This window comes from Carassius carassius, chromosome 3 (genome assembly GCF_963082965.1).
Source record: "Carassius carassius chromosome 3, fCarCar2.1, whole genome shotgun sequence".
In the NCBI taxonomy this organism is placed as follows: Eukaryota; Metazoa; Chordata; class Actinopteri; order Cypriniformes; family Cyprinidae; genus Carassius; species Carassius carassius.
In genome coordinates, this window is record NC_081757.1 from 13,062,574 (window position 1) to 13,077,353 (window position 14,780).

The 14,780-nt window shown below is 39.0% G+C and overlaps 1 protein-coding gene across 8 annotated transcripts in view; it reads right to left on the reverse strand.

The window, feature by feature from the left end:
- LOC132119765 (probable E3 ubiquitin-protein ligase HERC1) overlaps window positions 1-14,780 on the reverse strand; it is a 55,416-nt gene that overhangs the window by 18,914 nt on the left and 21,722 nt on the right. For 7 of the 8 annotated variants that reach the window (XM_059530011.1, XM_059530007.1, XM_059530010.1 and 4 more), the window contains exons 24-43: window positions 14,512-14,632; window positions 14,362-14,413; window positions 12,871-13,139; window positions 12,558-12,782; window positions 12,060-12,180; window positions 11,728-11,965; window positions 10,992-11,161; window positions 10,748-10,903; window positions 10,564-10,670; window positions 10,363-10,473; window positions 10,098-10,268; window positions 9,406-9,645; window positions 9,178-9,261; window positions 7,928-8,457; window positions 6,901-7,676; window positions 5,328-5,544; window positions 5,061-5,221; window positions 648-764; window positions 330-537; window positions 136-257 (exon numbers count right to left, since the gene is read on the reverse strand). In XM_059530011.1, coding sequence (XP_059385994.1) covers window positions 136-257; window positions 330-537; window positions 648-764; window positions 5,061-5,221; window positions 5,328-5,544; window positions 6,901-7,676; window positions 7,928-8,457; window positions 9,178-9,261; window positions 9,406-9,645; window positions 10,098-10,268; window positions 10,363-10,473; window positions 10,564-10,670; window positions 10,748-10,903; window positions 10,992-11,161; window positions 11,728-11,965; window positions 12,060-12,180; window positions 12,558-12,782; window positions 12,871-13,139; window positions 14,362-14,413; window positions 14,512-14,632 — 4,196 coding nt within the window. The remainder of the gene's footprint in view (window positions 1-135; window positions 258-329; window positions 538-647; window positions 765-5,060; window positions 5,222-5,327; window positions 5,545-6,900; window positions 7,677-7,927; window positions 8,458-9,177; window positions 9,262-9,405; window positions 9,646-10,097; window positions 10,269-10,362; window positions 10,474-10,563; window positions 10,671-10,747; window positions 10,904-10,991; window positions 11,162-11,727; window positions 11,966-12,059; window positions 12,181-12,557; window positions 12,783-12,870; window positions 13,140-14,361; window positions 14,414-14,511; window positions 14,633-14,780) is intronic. The other variant, XM_059530009.1, reaches the window with a different exon arrangement.

The window sequence follows — 14,780 nt, forward strand, 5'->3', positions numbered from 1 at the left end:
TCAGGGTCAGATAAACCTAAAACCAGCCTGATTAAACAGAACTTCATTAAAAGTGATTAACTGACTAGTTGTTCAGATAACCCACTGACTAGAAAACATGATTTAGAAAGCATGTAACTTTAGAGATCCCTCTACCTGCACGAGCTAATAATGTGCGTGCAGCCAGGTCAAAGCGATGTTTCCTGTTGGCTGCAGAGCGTCCTCTGGGAGTGGGGCCGGCAGAGGAAGAGCCCAAATCCTGATCAAGACCTTCAGGACTACAATGAGAAAGTATTAATTAATTACACTCATGAAACAACAGTACAATATGTCATGCCATATATTCATACCTCTCACTGAATCCCTCCTCCATCTCTGCAGCATCAGCATTGGGGATGTCACCCGGTGAGCGCAGATAGCTCCTCTCTGTGCTCTTACCCCCTCCTGCTGCACCGTAGCAGGGGTCTGAAGCCTCATCAGAGTCTGCCGTGCCTGGGTGGTCGATCATCCACATCGCAAGCACAGTGATGTTCTGAGCATCTGCCTCACCACGTGCACCTGCAGACCAGCACAGAACATAATCTGAATATCTGATATGATAACATCAGAAAAAAGCAGAAATTCAGAATTTAGAAATGAAATTTCTGTGTGTATATATGTGTGTCTACCTGTTGCTTCCAAAGCTTTCATGATCTGCCTGAGAGAGAAACCCATTTCCAGCAGTGGAACGGCGATGGCAGGAGGAGGTGGAGATGTGGAAAGACGACTGCTAGGGTCTGATAATGCTTGGAGCCAATAAACAAACAAGATCAGCTATTTAATACAGCACTATGTATATGTGGATATACAGTCATGTACAAAGATCTGAAAGACAGCCTTTCTTATTGAATATATTTTTTTCCGTTACAAATTATATAATGATCATAATTTTAGTAAAAAGTTGAACTGAAACCTCTTGTATTATTTTATTTTCCCTTTTCATTTTACTTTATTTCCATGTACTATTTATCATTGATTTCTGTACTTTCACAATTTTTACTGATGTGACAAATGTACAATGCAGAGGAGGGTTGGGGTGGGTCCAGTGATATTTTAATTGTGTATTTATTTATTTATTTTCTTTTTTTTTTTCATTCTTGTTAATTGTTATGCTGAAATAATTTATACTTCTAGTATATTTACATATTTGTATATTTCCAATATATTTATCCTAGAGAAGAATACACACATATACATACATACATATACATACATACATACATATATATATATATATATATATATATATATGTGTATGTATGTATGTATGTATATTATATATATATATGTGTATGTATGTATGTATGTATGTATGTATATTATATATATATATGTGTATGTATGTATGTATGTATGTATATTATATATATATATATATATATATATATATATATATATATATATATATATATATATATATATATATATATATATATATGTATGTATGTATGTATGTATATTATATATATATATATATATATGTGTGTGTGTGTGTGTGTGTATATATGAAAAAAAAATTTTATATAATATTTCGTATGTGTTCTCAGAATTCTGGGCTAGATTTAATGAATTTAAAAAGGGACATATTATGCAAAAATCACTTTTAAAAGGTGTTCGAACACCTTCATTGTGTGGCTGCAGTGTATGAAACCAACCAGCATATAATGGTACAAATCCACCCACCCATTCGGTCTAGAATACCAATAAATTATAAACAGTCTCTCCAAACGAGTGATCAGTTTCAGATTCTCCCTCTTTACATGTCATTGAAGGGAAGAAAATACCACCCATTTTTGGCACTCTCTGCCCTATGAACATAGACACAGCCCCGAATAAGAAGCAGGTATTAGTGTTTTCTTGCTGTAAGTTTAGCTGCTGGAGATATACAATGTCAGTGCTAAAGATGCATTACAAGTGTTGTGATTTGGGATGCACCAATGAACACAGGAGTTTCCACAGACTCCCTCCATCAGAGCTGCTGAGAGCACCGTGGTTAAATTTCATTTTTGAAGAAAATTTCCCTGAAAAAAATTGGCAAAGCACCCTATATGTTTAGGGATTGATTGTTCATTTTTTTGCCTTTTCAGAATTGCCTTTCTGAAAGGGCTTCTTGGCCCTCTGTAAGGCTAATATTGCTGAAGCTATCATTGTCTCTGCCTGTTTTAAATAATGCTGCCTTCATGTGCTTCCAGAACGATCGTAAATTGGAATGTGGTAGTTAAAAATTGCATTTGAACGCAATGTGAAGTCGACTGCTTGAATTTGTTAAGATCACAACCACATGTGGGACTTATAAAGTTTGTGATAGCAGCTAAGGCACAATGAGACCAGCTGTCCTTATTTTTATAAGGACAGCGCCATTCTCCTCAACAGTGTAATTCACAAACGATCATTTATTATGCACAGTACAATCAGATGACTGAATTTATACCAAGTTCGTTTTCTGTAAAGATAACAGGCTTGTACTAAAAGTGGAATGTTTATTTGTGTGCTGGAGCTTGAGCTCTTAAAGCTCCACCCTCTTTTTAAAAAAGGGGGCTTGGAGCACCAGCTCATTTACATTTAAAGGGACACACAAAAAAAGTGACTAAAAGAGGCAATTTTAACAAACTATAAAAACTTCACTTAAACTTCAGCTTAAACGTCACATACACACTCTGGGGACAAGGTCCCCTTTAAGAAACAAACATTGTATGAACAGTTAAAGCACTATTTATCGATTAATAATATTTTAAGTCAAACTCAGTCAGGTTTTAGACAAGGACATAGTACTATTACTGCTGCAATGTCAGTCACAAATGACATTATTACTGGATTGGATAAAAAAAAATAATGTGTTGCACTTTTTATTGATTTATCCAAAGCGTTTGATTCTGTGGATCATGATCTTCTTTTGCAAAGGCTTAAATGTGTAGGTTTTAGTAGTACAGTTTTAAAGTGGTTTTCAAATTATTTGACTGGAAGAACTCAATGTGTGTCTGTAAATAATTATACTTCTAGTCCATTAATAGTGAAGACAGGTGTCCCTCAAGGTTCAATTTTGGGACCAATTTTATTTTCTATTTACATAAATGAACTTGGTGTAGGATTAGAGACCGTAAAAGTACACTTTTATGCAGATGATACCATCATTTATACCAGTGGTTCCCAAACTTTTCCATTCCACGACCCACCTAGACAAGTGTAATATATTTCACGACCCACCAAAATATTAAAAAAAAAAAAAAAACAACGAGTGAAATTACTTTAAACCTAATCTTACTTAAAATTTTTATGACAGAAATTAAGTATTTAAGAAAAATAACCATTTTATTTTAGAGTACAACTGAAAATTTCACTACAAATTTACAAGTTTTAATTTTTGTTTACTGGCGTTAAAATATGTAGTGTCCATAAAAACGTGAAGCAGGCTCACTCCAGTGAAGTGTGATCTGCGCTGCTGTGTTTTGTTGCATTCATGATCCTTCCGTGTGTGTCGGCGAGAACGGAGCACAATCCAACACTTTTTTAGAAAAGCATAAGAAGCAAAGCAGAACTATCTAAAACAGTTTGGAGATTAAAATAATTGTGAAATAGGTAAAAAAAGACCGATTGAACCTTTTAATGACATTGCTCTGAGACCTTCAAAACACGCAACGCACACGGACTTAATTGCAATTTGAAAATCACACTAAGGATATTGCAGTTCATTATTAATGTTGGTGGGCTATATCGTTGTGATGAGTGGGTTCCCAGTTCCCGCCTCCTTCTTCCTGTGATTGTGAAGATTTTAATGTTTTACACTGGTGCCGAAGCCAGGGAGGAAGGAGGGGCGCGCTGCCGAAGATCCTTCGCCGCTGGGGTGAATCCGCAGTGCCATCGAGCAGGGCGAAGGAGTCTGCCGCCGAGGGTGCTCGATGTGGTGGGCTGGAGTGAGTTGCCGGGGGGGGGGGGGGGGGGGGGGGGCGAACTGTCGCGACCCACAGTTTGAAAACCCCTGATTTATACAATGGCTTCATCCATAAAAGTGGCAATGGATTCCTTACAGAATGCTTTTAATTTATTTCAGACTGCACTTGATAATCTAAAATTGGTGATGAATAAAAAAAAAACTAAATACATGATCTTCACACGCTCCAGATTATCACTAAATGATTTTATGATTAAAACTTTTGATGGTACTCTGATTGAGAGAGTCGCATCCTATAAATATCTTGGAATTTGGCTGGATGATAAATTTACTTTTAGTTCTCATATTGTTATACTTTTAAAGAAATTGAGACCAAGATTGGGTTTTTATTTTCGTTTGAAAAAATGTTTTTCCTTTGATGCTCGAAAACGATTAGTGCAAAGTACCTTTTTGCCAGTATTGGACTATGGTGATATAATATATATATATATATATATATATATATATATATATATATATATATGCATGCGCCCCTAAATACTTTGAAAAAATTGGATGTTGTTTATCACGCTGCTTTACGATTTGTGACTGATTCAAGTGTGCGTACACATCACTGTAATTTATATGAGTTGACAAATTGGACTTCACTGTGCTTGAGGAAACATCATATGTTGATCTTTATTTTAAAAGCTTTACTGGGTAAATTACCACAGTATATATCTAATCTATTGACATACTGTACTAGTATTTATAATACTAGATCAACAGTTAAACTTTTAATCAAGGACTCAATTTTCCATACAGAACTAGGTAGATCAGCCTTCTCTAATTATGCTCCTTATGCATGGAATGAGCTTCAAGGTATATTACACATGAAATATGTTCCATCTCTCACTTCTTTTAAAAACACTTTAAAGTCTGTTTTTATAGAACTGTGTAAATGTTTTAGTAATTGATTGTGGGTTGTGTGGTCTTTCAGATTTGGAAATTCTTTGTATGTTTATTCTGTTGTGGTATGTATTACTTTGTATTTTCTGTTTTGTGCTGACTATCTTGACCAGGACTCCCTGGTAGAAGAGATATTGTATCTCAATGGGACCTTCCTGGTTAAACAAATAAAATAAATAAATACATAAAAAAAATGTATTTGTACCGGTCCTGCTGGTGGTCCTGGCAGGCTGGGTCTCAGGTGACGTGAGGCTCTGTCTCCGGCCGTGCTCGTCTGATGGTGAGGTGGGCAGCGATGAGACAGGAGGGGTCTGAGCTCTACGTGCTGGCAGAAGGGTAGTTGTTGGGTAGCTGGAGAACATCTGCCTGCTCAGACATGCACTTACCCATTAATCATGACACACAGACTGAAAGATTTAGTTTTCACACACACTCAAAGAGACAAAGTGTGTGTGTGTGTGTGTGTGTGTACCGGAGCAGGCTGAGGGGCATTACTCCAGGTGATTCAGAAGCCGGTGCTGTCTCGGCGTCTGTGACAGGTGTGGTGGCTGTGGTAACAGGTGTGGTGGCTGTGGTGGTGTCCTCCAGCGAGGAGCTCATGAAGGAGGTACTGCTGGAGGCTGATGGGGAGGTGGTGACCGGAGTTTGAAACCGTTGGTCTCCCTCTAACTCCTCACACTCTGTGTCCACTAAAAACAAACACATTCACTATGAGAACTGTGAGTCTTGTGGATGAGATTGTAAAAAAAAAAAAAAAAAAAAAAAAAAAAAAATATCTTGCAAAAAATGCACCAAAATGAAAATTCCTTGTCAGATAATAAAAATAATAAATTCCATTAATGTTATTCACTCAATCTTCACTGAAATTATGTGACTTTACATTACATTAAAAGTAATGTAAATAATTTTTTCTCTAATAATTTAAATAAATTAAATGTTTTTATTTAATTGAATGTTTTGATAAATAAAATGCTAAAACAGATCCACTGAGGTGAGTTTTTTTCTTTTTTTTATGGCAAATTCAAACCTTTGAGTTCTGGTAAGGTCTGATTTAAAAAAAAATTATTGGTGTCATATACAATATCAAAATATCAAGCAATATATGTAAAGGATAGCAGCAATTACACTGTACAGTCAAGACTTTATAAACTACCAGTTTGTTTGTTTTTTGTTTGTTTTTATTTTTCTTTCTTTTTTTACTTTCAAATCATATTAGAATGATTTCTAAAGGATCATGTGACACAGAAGACTAAAGTAATGGCTGCTGAAAAATCTGATCTTCTAACAGATTACATCAGTTCAACATCAAAATGGGTATTTTAAATTGTAATGTCTCATAAAACTACTGTATTAACCATATTTTTAACCAAATAAATGCAGCATTGGTGAGCATAAGAGATTATATATAAAAAAAAAAAAAAAACTTGATCCCAAACCCTTGAACAGTAGTGTAGATTAAAGGAACACTCCACTTTTTTTTAAATAGGCTAATTTTCCAACTCCCCTAGAGTTAAACAGCTGAATTTGACCATTTTCTAATCCATTCAGCTGATCTCTAAGTCTGGTAGCACTTTTAGCTTAGCTTAGCATAGATCATTGAATCTGATTAGACCGTTAGCAACTCGCTCTAAAATGACCAAAGAGTTTCTATTTTTCCTATTTCAAACTTGACTCTTCTATATTCACATCATGTACAACAACTGACGGAAAAGGAAAAGTTGCGATTTTCTAGGCTGATATGGCTAGGAACTATACTCTCATTCCGGCGTAATAATCAAAGAACTTTGCTGCAGTACCATGTGTGCAGCAAGAACAGTGATATTACACAGCGCCTGAAAATAGTCCTGCAACAGTGCTGCAACTACAAAAACTAGCTGGGGACTATTTTCAGGCACTGGGTACTATCACTGCAATGGATTTAAAAAAAAACTGTATAACCCAACCCAATAAGAGGAGTTGGAAAATTAGCCTATTTTCAAAAAAAGTGGAGTGTTCCTTTAAGTCAGTTTATGTGTATCAGGTTTGTTTTATGCTTTCTGATATACCTGGTTTAGAAATGTGGCCATCCTGTTCTTCAAGTAGGCTATTGACCACCAGTTTGTAGATCATGGCTTGCGCCCGCTCTAGGTCTGCCAGCCCAAGTGCCCTTTTAATGGGCGACCTCATCACCGCCCGCTTCACCATGTGTCGCATCAGAAACTGCAGAGCCGATCGCAGCTCCGCCTCCTCCTGACACACGCTCACCCCAGGGCTGGCACAATCCGCATTATGACCGCTGTCAGGTGTGACTTTGGGGATCAGCAGCAGCTCAGCGTATTTACTGCAGCTCAGAAGTACGCTCAGGGTCTTCATCGCTCCCAGATACAGATATGACAACTGCACCGCATGAACCTCCATCTGCGCAGCCGCCTCCTGCGAGCGCGTCCCCACCATCTCCTGCAGCCTGCGCCGTCCCTCTGCTGGAGTCTGCTGTGTGGCATCCTGTGTGTAGGCAGCGAGCTCGCTCTCGGAGCGAGAGTTGGGTGGAGCTCGAGCTCGAACCTCATCTAAACTGTGAGATACACGCAGGTCTCCCGTCCCCTCTTTCGGTTTGGTGTGCGACTCATTCTCCCGTTCTTCCTGGGGTTCGTGGCGATGTCTTCTCTCGTGCCGCCGACCGGAGGCAGATTTGGAGCTGTCGTCCTGCAGGCTTGCGAGGGCGGTGAGGTCCAGCAGCAGAGCCGCAGTGAGTCCGCGGAAACGTGAAACGTCGAAGGGAAGAGGCTCGATTGGCTCCAAGTTGTACAACGGCGTGTCACTGGGCGACCAAAAAGTGGGGAAGCTTCAATGAAAAGGAGTGACAAACCAAACACAGAGAGAGAAAGTGAGGGAGCAGAGAGGAGGGCCAGGGAACATGCAACGTCATGGAGCTAATGCAAAGGTCAATGAAATGATCAGGAAGGAAGAAAAATGGATAAAGAGACCATGGAGAGCAGAAGACAGAAAAGTAGGAGAGCTCTGGGAGCAGGAGCGAGGCAGAAAGCCTCAATTCCACATTCATATAAATCACTCAAACAGATACCCATCTCTCACCTGATTGTAATCTCCGCCTCATCCCACTGCACCTTAGCTGATGTGCTACCCTCCTTCACCACACCCAGCAGAGTAGCGTGTCTCCCAGTCTGCTTGTGCACACACCGTCCCCCCATCCTTAACCCACCATCTACTCCCCCCATCACAGCTAACACCGGCCACACCTGGTGGCACAGCGTCCGCAGGTGCGGCTCTGACAACTCGGCCGCCGCGTGCCGTCCGCTTCTTCCTCTCTCCTCCTCTCGCTCTTCCTCCTTCTCATCCTGCTCCTCTCTGCTGTGTGCCGAGTGGCTCTTGCGCAGTCTGGTGGCCCCTGCTGGAGGAGCTCCTTCTCGCAGGCAGCCTCTGATCTGCTGGAGGCGCTGGAGGATGCTGCGGTTGATAGTTTGGGTCCAGCGCTCTGAACGGTGTAAGATACGGACCAGCTGGGTGGTGGCTTCCGCCAGGACAGTGGCCACAGGGCTGCAGATTGGGTCACCAGGTAACAGGTCACGTGGTGTGCCCCTCATCTGCATGTCACAGATTTTTACCTGCAGGGAAGGGGTGGGTGATATACTGGTTAGAACAATACAGAAAACTATAGGAAATTGTCAATTGGTATAAATTTTTCTGATATCGCTGCTATGGCAGTCCTTGCATTCTACTAAACTGTTTATTTTTTAAGGAAGCCGTAAAAAAATAAATCGAATTCATCAAAATTATCAACAACAAACCACAACTAATAAAAACATTTTTGTTAATTGAAATACAGTTGAAATAAATGTTTTTTAAAAATCTATATTTGACGAAAAAACTTTAAACAAAATAAAAAAAGGGAAATGTTACCCTATCTTGGCATAAAATAAATGTAAGCTAAGGAAATAAAATGACTAAATAGAAATAAATTAAATTAACTAAAATATTTGAATTAAACCCAAATATATATTTATTAAATTAACCTATTTAAAATGAAAAAAAAAGCAGAAATTTTAAAATATTAAGTTTTATTACATGGCTATGAATTTATGAACGTGCGTAATTTTTCAATCCATGTATGCGACTTTTTAAATAATAGAAAAATTTATACATTTTGTTATTGACCTAAAAGATTTACAAATGTCATGATATCATTTTTGTGTTTATGTTACCCACCTCTTAGGTTTAGACTGCCCTTACACCAACATGATTATGTAGTCTGAACAGTTCATTGGTGTTATTTTAGATAAACAGAAGACCACAGAGTTTAAATCAACATCAGAACTGTGTCTTACTTTCTCCCCGGGGTTACTGCTGTAGAACATGACACAAGGGTACAGCTCGGTAGCATCGACATCCTCAAAGGCCAGTTTGGGTTCCTGCCACATAGAGCCACGTGGTTTAGAACATAAGCACATGTGACGTAAGATATGACAGTTAATGTGTATTACAGCTCAGCTTGTGATATGCAAGTTGGTAAAATGGTTGAGTATTTGTGTGTTTGTAAGTGGGCTTCACCACACCTCTCCGTTCTTGCCAAAGGACACAGTCCTGGCCTCCATGTCCAGCACACAGGTGATGTAGTCTCCCTGTGTGTAGCTGGACAGCGTGAGGGTCTGCTCTCCATTATGGTAGAGGTTGCCACTGTATGCACGGTAGAGCCACATGTCGGCTGTTGTGCGGTGGTTGAAATCATGCACAGGCCAGCGTGACACACCTACACACGTTCCCTCATTTCCACGATTCTCCTTCATGATATAGAACTAAAAAACAATTTATACACATTCTTATACTCACACAGCTTGACGCAATGCACATATTGTGCTACTGGCTTACATGAAGTTTGATTCAGAAGTCTGTGGCCAGTAAGACTTAAAAAAAAAATTTAAACCAATTTTTTTTTTTAAATGTAATCCATATTTAACATGGATTCATTAAATTAATCAAAAGTGACATTAAATGCTTTTATAATTTTACAAAAGATACCAAATAAGCATTTTATAAAGATTTCTGATGGATCATGTGACAAGGAAGAGTAAAGACTTTTAAAAATTTTTGCCATAACAGAAATTTGATTTTAAAATACTTTGTTATTTTAGATGTATATTTCTATATTTAATTTACCGCTTTTACTGTAGTTTTGATCAAATAGTGTAGTTTTGACCCCAAACTTCAGTATAAAAAATAAATAAATAAAATAAAAAGTGTGTAAAACCTTCCACTGGTAACAGCCAGAAGAAATGCCAGTGGAGGCTAGGCCGTAACCTTTGCCTCCACTGCCATGTGTCAATCCCTGTCCACTTTCCACCACACAGCACTGTGCCTTCTCAGGGTCAAAGGTTACTTCCTGGATAGGCAAATTTTCTTCTTCCTCCTCTGATTCACCCTAAAACAACAAGATGGCATTTAAAAGGCATTGGGTAGGAGTACATTTTAAAGCATTACAACCTCTTACCCTTGACTGCCTGAATCTCCCTCACCTGTAGTTTGAGTTCCTGCTCTCTCTCTTTCAGCTGGATGGTGTGTTTGGCTTGAGCAACAGGTGCCTCCCACATACAATCTGAGAGCAGCGAGAACAACCTCTCCACCACCTACCACACAAAGACAAATGAAACTCTGCAACTCATATTCCATAATATAAAAAAAGAGAGAGAGCACAACAGGGGTGTGAGGAATAAGACCTGGGTCATCTGATGGTCCTCCACGCTGCTCTCACAGGCAGGAAGCACAGCTTCCAAAACATGCAGGGCTAACAGCCGTGTCCTCAAATTACCAACCAGCGGAATGCCTGAAAATACATACATTTAACTAATCTAACAACAATCACGCAGACAAGAGGATGTGGTCGGGACACTGATGTACTACCTGAACAGCATTTCTGAGCAGCAATGTTGAGAAGGACTTCAGTCCATTTAGGAGAGGCCATCTTGGACTGAATGGCTTTAGAAGAGACGACTCGCCGCAGAAACACCAAGAAGTCTCCGAGGTGCAGCTCTGCTGTGTGTCTCTTACGTAACAATGCTACACCAAAATAAATATATAATATATAAAAAAACACTAAATAAAGTAACTTACTGAGCATGTTGCGGTTGACTTGCAATTGTCCTACCTCGATAATCTTTTTTCTGAGCATCTGCGCAGTCGTCAGTCTTCTCCTGCAGTTCTGTACTTGCACTGGGTGTGCTTCCAGCAGCCTGAGCCAGCAGAGTCTTCAACTGACTGCACAGGAGATCCAGAAGAGCCTGGACCACCTTAGGACCCAACCTGTCTGCATATGTGCTGATGAAAAGACAAGAAAGGAGCAAAAGTTCATAAATCGGTCTTCTGTGCTCCTGCTAAAAGAGATATTAACAATGTGATGTGACCGAATAGACCTAATCATGTTCTGATAAATTACACTACAGAGTTTGAGGTTGGGAAGATGGTTTATGTTTATCATGACTGCATTTATTTGATCAAAAATACAGAAACAGTATTATTATAAAAGATTATTTGTGTTTTAATATATTGTTAAATGTAATTTATTCCTGTGATGGCAAAGCTGGATCTTCAAAGAAACAATTTGCTGATTTTCTGCTCAAGAACCATTTGAAAACACTTGTGCGGTTTAATAGTTTTATGATATTTCTAAGGATACTTTGATGAGTAAAACATTCAAAAGAACAGTTTTTATTTGAACTAAATCTAATTTAATCTTGCTTACTAGGTAATGTAAACAAGATCTCACAGTGGGTCTAAAGAACATTCATGGAGTAGCATCATAATTTAAAACATACAGCATTTGAGTTTCAGATCAGCTATAAAAAAATCAGGTTTTAACAATCTGCGAGAGAACCGTGTTGTACCCGGTGCTGATGGCTAGTATCTGTAGCAGTCTGGTGCTGGCCACTTTGAGGGCAGTGCTGAGCTGAGAGCCTGCAGGTTTGTGCAGGAGCTGCAGAGTCTGTCCAAGCAGGGTTTCTGTTCCACAAAGCTGAGAGAGAACATCCAAGAGACCGCTGGAGATAGCTAATGATACATCGACAGGCTGGTATCGCACACTTAGAGCAAAGACCGTCACCAACAGTAGCCTCTGCTGGGCCTCTGTAAACACACACAGCATTGTGAATATACTGTATGTTCAGCATAATATATGCTACATAAATGAATATACTGAATGTGTGCTCAAATGCATTACCTATGTGGTGCTTGTTTGCTTGCAGGGCTCTCTCTAATGTGACTGACAGCTGCTGATAAATCTTATGAACAGCTGTCTGAATGTCCATCTGTAAACTTTTCTTGGCTGCTCTGACTCCATCCTACAAAGAAAGATAAAAAGACATGCAGAGCAAAGCATTCAAAATTATTTATCATAACATTTCAGTTGTTCAAACTCAGTTTATTGTTCAATATGTGTTAAAGCAAGAAGACTGAATTGCTCACAGACATTCTGATCAATTGTATGGGTCTTATAGCTACTTTTTCAGTAAGGCCTCATGCCCATAAATTAGCACGTATTAAACCAGCATGACCTACAAAGATGATCAACGATGTTTAAAAACTCAATTTGAAGCTTGTTATCCACTGATAATGGTCATAAATTAATGTTGAACAGTATGACACGCATTTAAAAAAAGATTTTCTCTTCTTCAGTACCTCTGAAACAAGTCTAAGATTAGATCCATGTAACAATTACCTGGTAATGGTGCAGTTGGACACTCTCCCCTTTTGGCCCCCCATTGCAGACAGCACCAAGGCCAAAACATCCCGACAGGAACTGCAGTCTGACTGATGTTAGCAGAGAGGCAGAGTGAAAACTGAGGCCTGTGCGTCCAGCTCCACCTCCAGCGCCTGCCTGACTGCTTTTCTCCTCCATCCCAGAAATCAACACCACAATCTGGTGAAGGGCCTCCAGACGCAACTATATAAACACACAAAACACAACCATAAAAGCACAAGATAAACAAAGTCTGTGGGTGGAAGTGAAGACGGTTATCTGACAAACATACCTCCGCTCGACTCTGTTGCTGCTCCATGGCTATTATAATGGCCTGTGGGCTGGTGGACACACTCTCTTCTGGTTCCTTAAACGCAGGGACATTCCCAACATCTCCACTGATGAAGTTCACTATGTTCTCGATGAGTGCATGGAGCCTGAATGAATGGCTCAGATCGAGGTCTGACTCCTCGTAGGACTGTGGAGAGCTGTACAAACACTCGCGAGCAGAGCGTCCTCCAAACCAGTCAGCAGAAGAGTCTGGAGAACTGTAGAGAAAGCCTTGAAAAAAATAAATTACAATTAAAATAAAAAAATCTGTTGGAACAGATTTTGTAATAATGGGCCAATAATAAAGTATAAACATAACATTATATAATTAGAAAACTATACAATTTATGTCCCATGTACATTTATGCTTAATACAGTATTGCGTTGTTTCTCATGTGGCTTCTATGAAACTAATTTTTTCTGTAAAGAAAAGCTATTTGTATGACATGGGTTTATGAAGTACACCAAAAAAGATGAACTCGGGTCACTCGAACACAACCTCAGTGCCGACCCGAAGCAGTCACATTTGATTTTTGATTTTCATTCATAGATAAAGAGTGTGCTGGAAGTGATGGGAATGCCATATTCTGCTAAGAAGCCAGAATTCTTTCTGTGACACTCCCAGCAACAGAGTGGATGCGGAATCCTGATTCTGAACAACTATGCTCCTCAAGAAATTAGATTACAATCTGCGCTAACACATGCCTGTCATTTTTAAGATATCAAAGACCTTTATTAGTTGGTTTTAGGTGTGTTTTAATGCGGTTTCAAATTCTCAACATATCAATGGATCACATCGATTTTCTTACATTTTCAGTCCTGATTTTAAGGGAAAATCTATGGAATTTGGCACTATATTTGTAGATCACAAAATGTGCAAACTCCTACTTGCTGTTTATTGTACTACAAAAATAAATAAATAAATACATTTAAAATTACAGTTTACAGTACATACAGATAAGAAAATGAAAGCAAAAGCAGCCTAAATGGCATCCTATAATCTACTGCTCAAATCCTTGTCTATATTTATTTTAACCCCCCTTTTATAATAAAGGCCATCAGAACTGATGGCAAATTTCCAGTGAAAAAAGAAAAACTTGTGTATGATTTACAGGTGAAATGTGAACAGGAACAGGTGAACGGGAAAGACAGGTATTTGAGTTCTGCCATAAACTGTGCTTTTCTTGTGTGCAGGCCTGTTCATGAATAAGAATAAATAAGGAATAAATCTGGCAACGCATGAAGAGACTATAAAGATGCCAGCAGGAATCCTCTGTCATCTTATTTCATGGACCCATTAAGCCACATAGAAAAAAATAGACGGACACACAGAGCTGTCAGAGATACATTACATGTGTACACAGATAAGACTTTTTCACAAATAAACAGATTAAGGGAGTAGCACAGTATGTCCCACTGCTACAGCCTCAGTATGTTAAAGGCGGGGCCTTACCTCTTTTTTTAGGAGTGAAAGCTAAATCCAGATCCACATTCCTCCTCACGTTCTGAAACAGGTCACACAGACAGGTTACATAACTGCAATTGATATAGTTATATATCAAGCAAAACAGATAAGGCAGTGTATGCATGTGTCTCATCTCACCAGTGAGTATCCCTCCTCATCAGACTCTGGCTGGGAGAGATCAGACTCACTCCTGGATTTTGTGAGTCTGTAGCTGGGACTGCTCTGGATGGACCGACTCTCTGCTGAAAGGCTCTCACTCCTACACACAAAATAAAAATGGGAAGTTACATATCCTGTGAGCGGACATAATAGTGTCCTTCAAATGTAACCTAAATATAAATTAAAACCACTAATGAAGAAAGTTCTTTTTTTAATTATGTATCAGAGTAGCCGCTAAACCGTTTTTT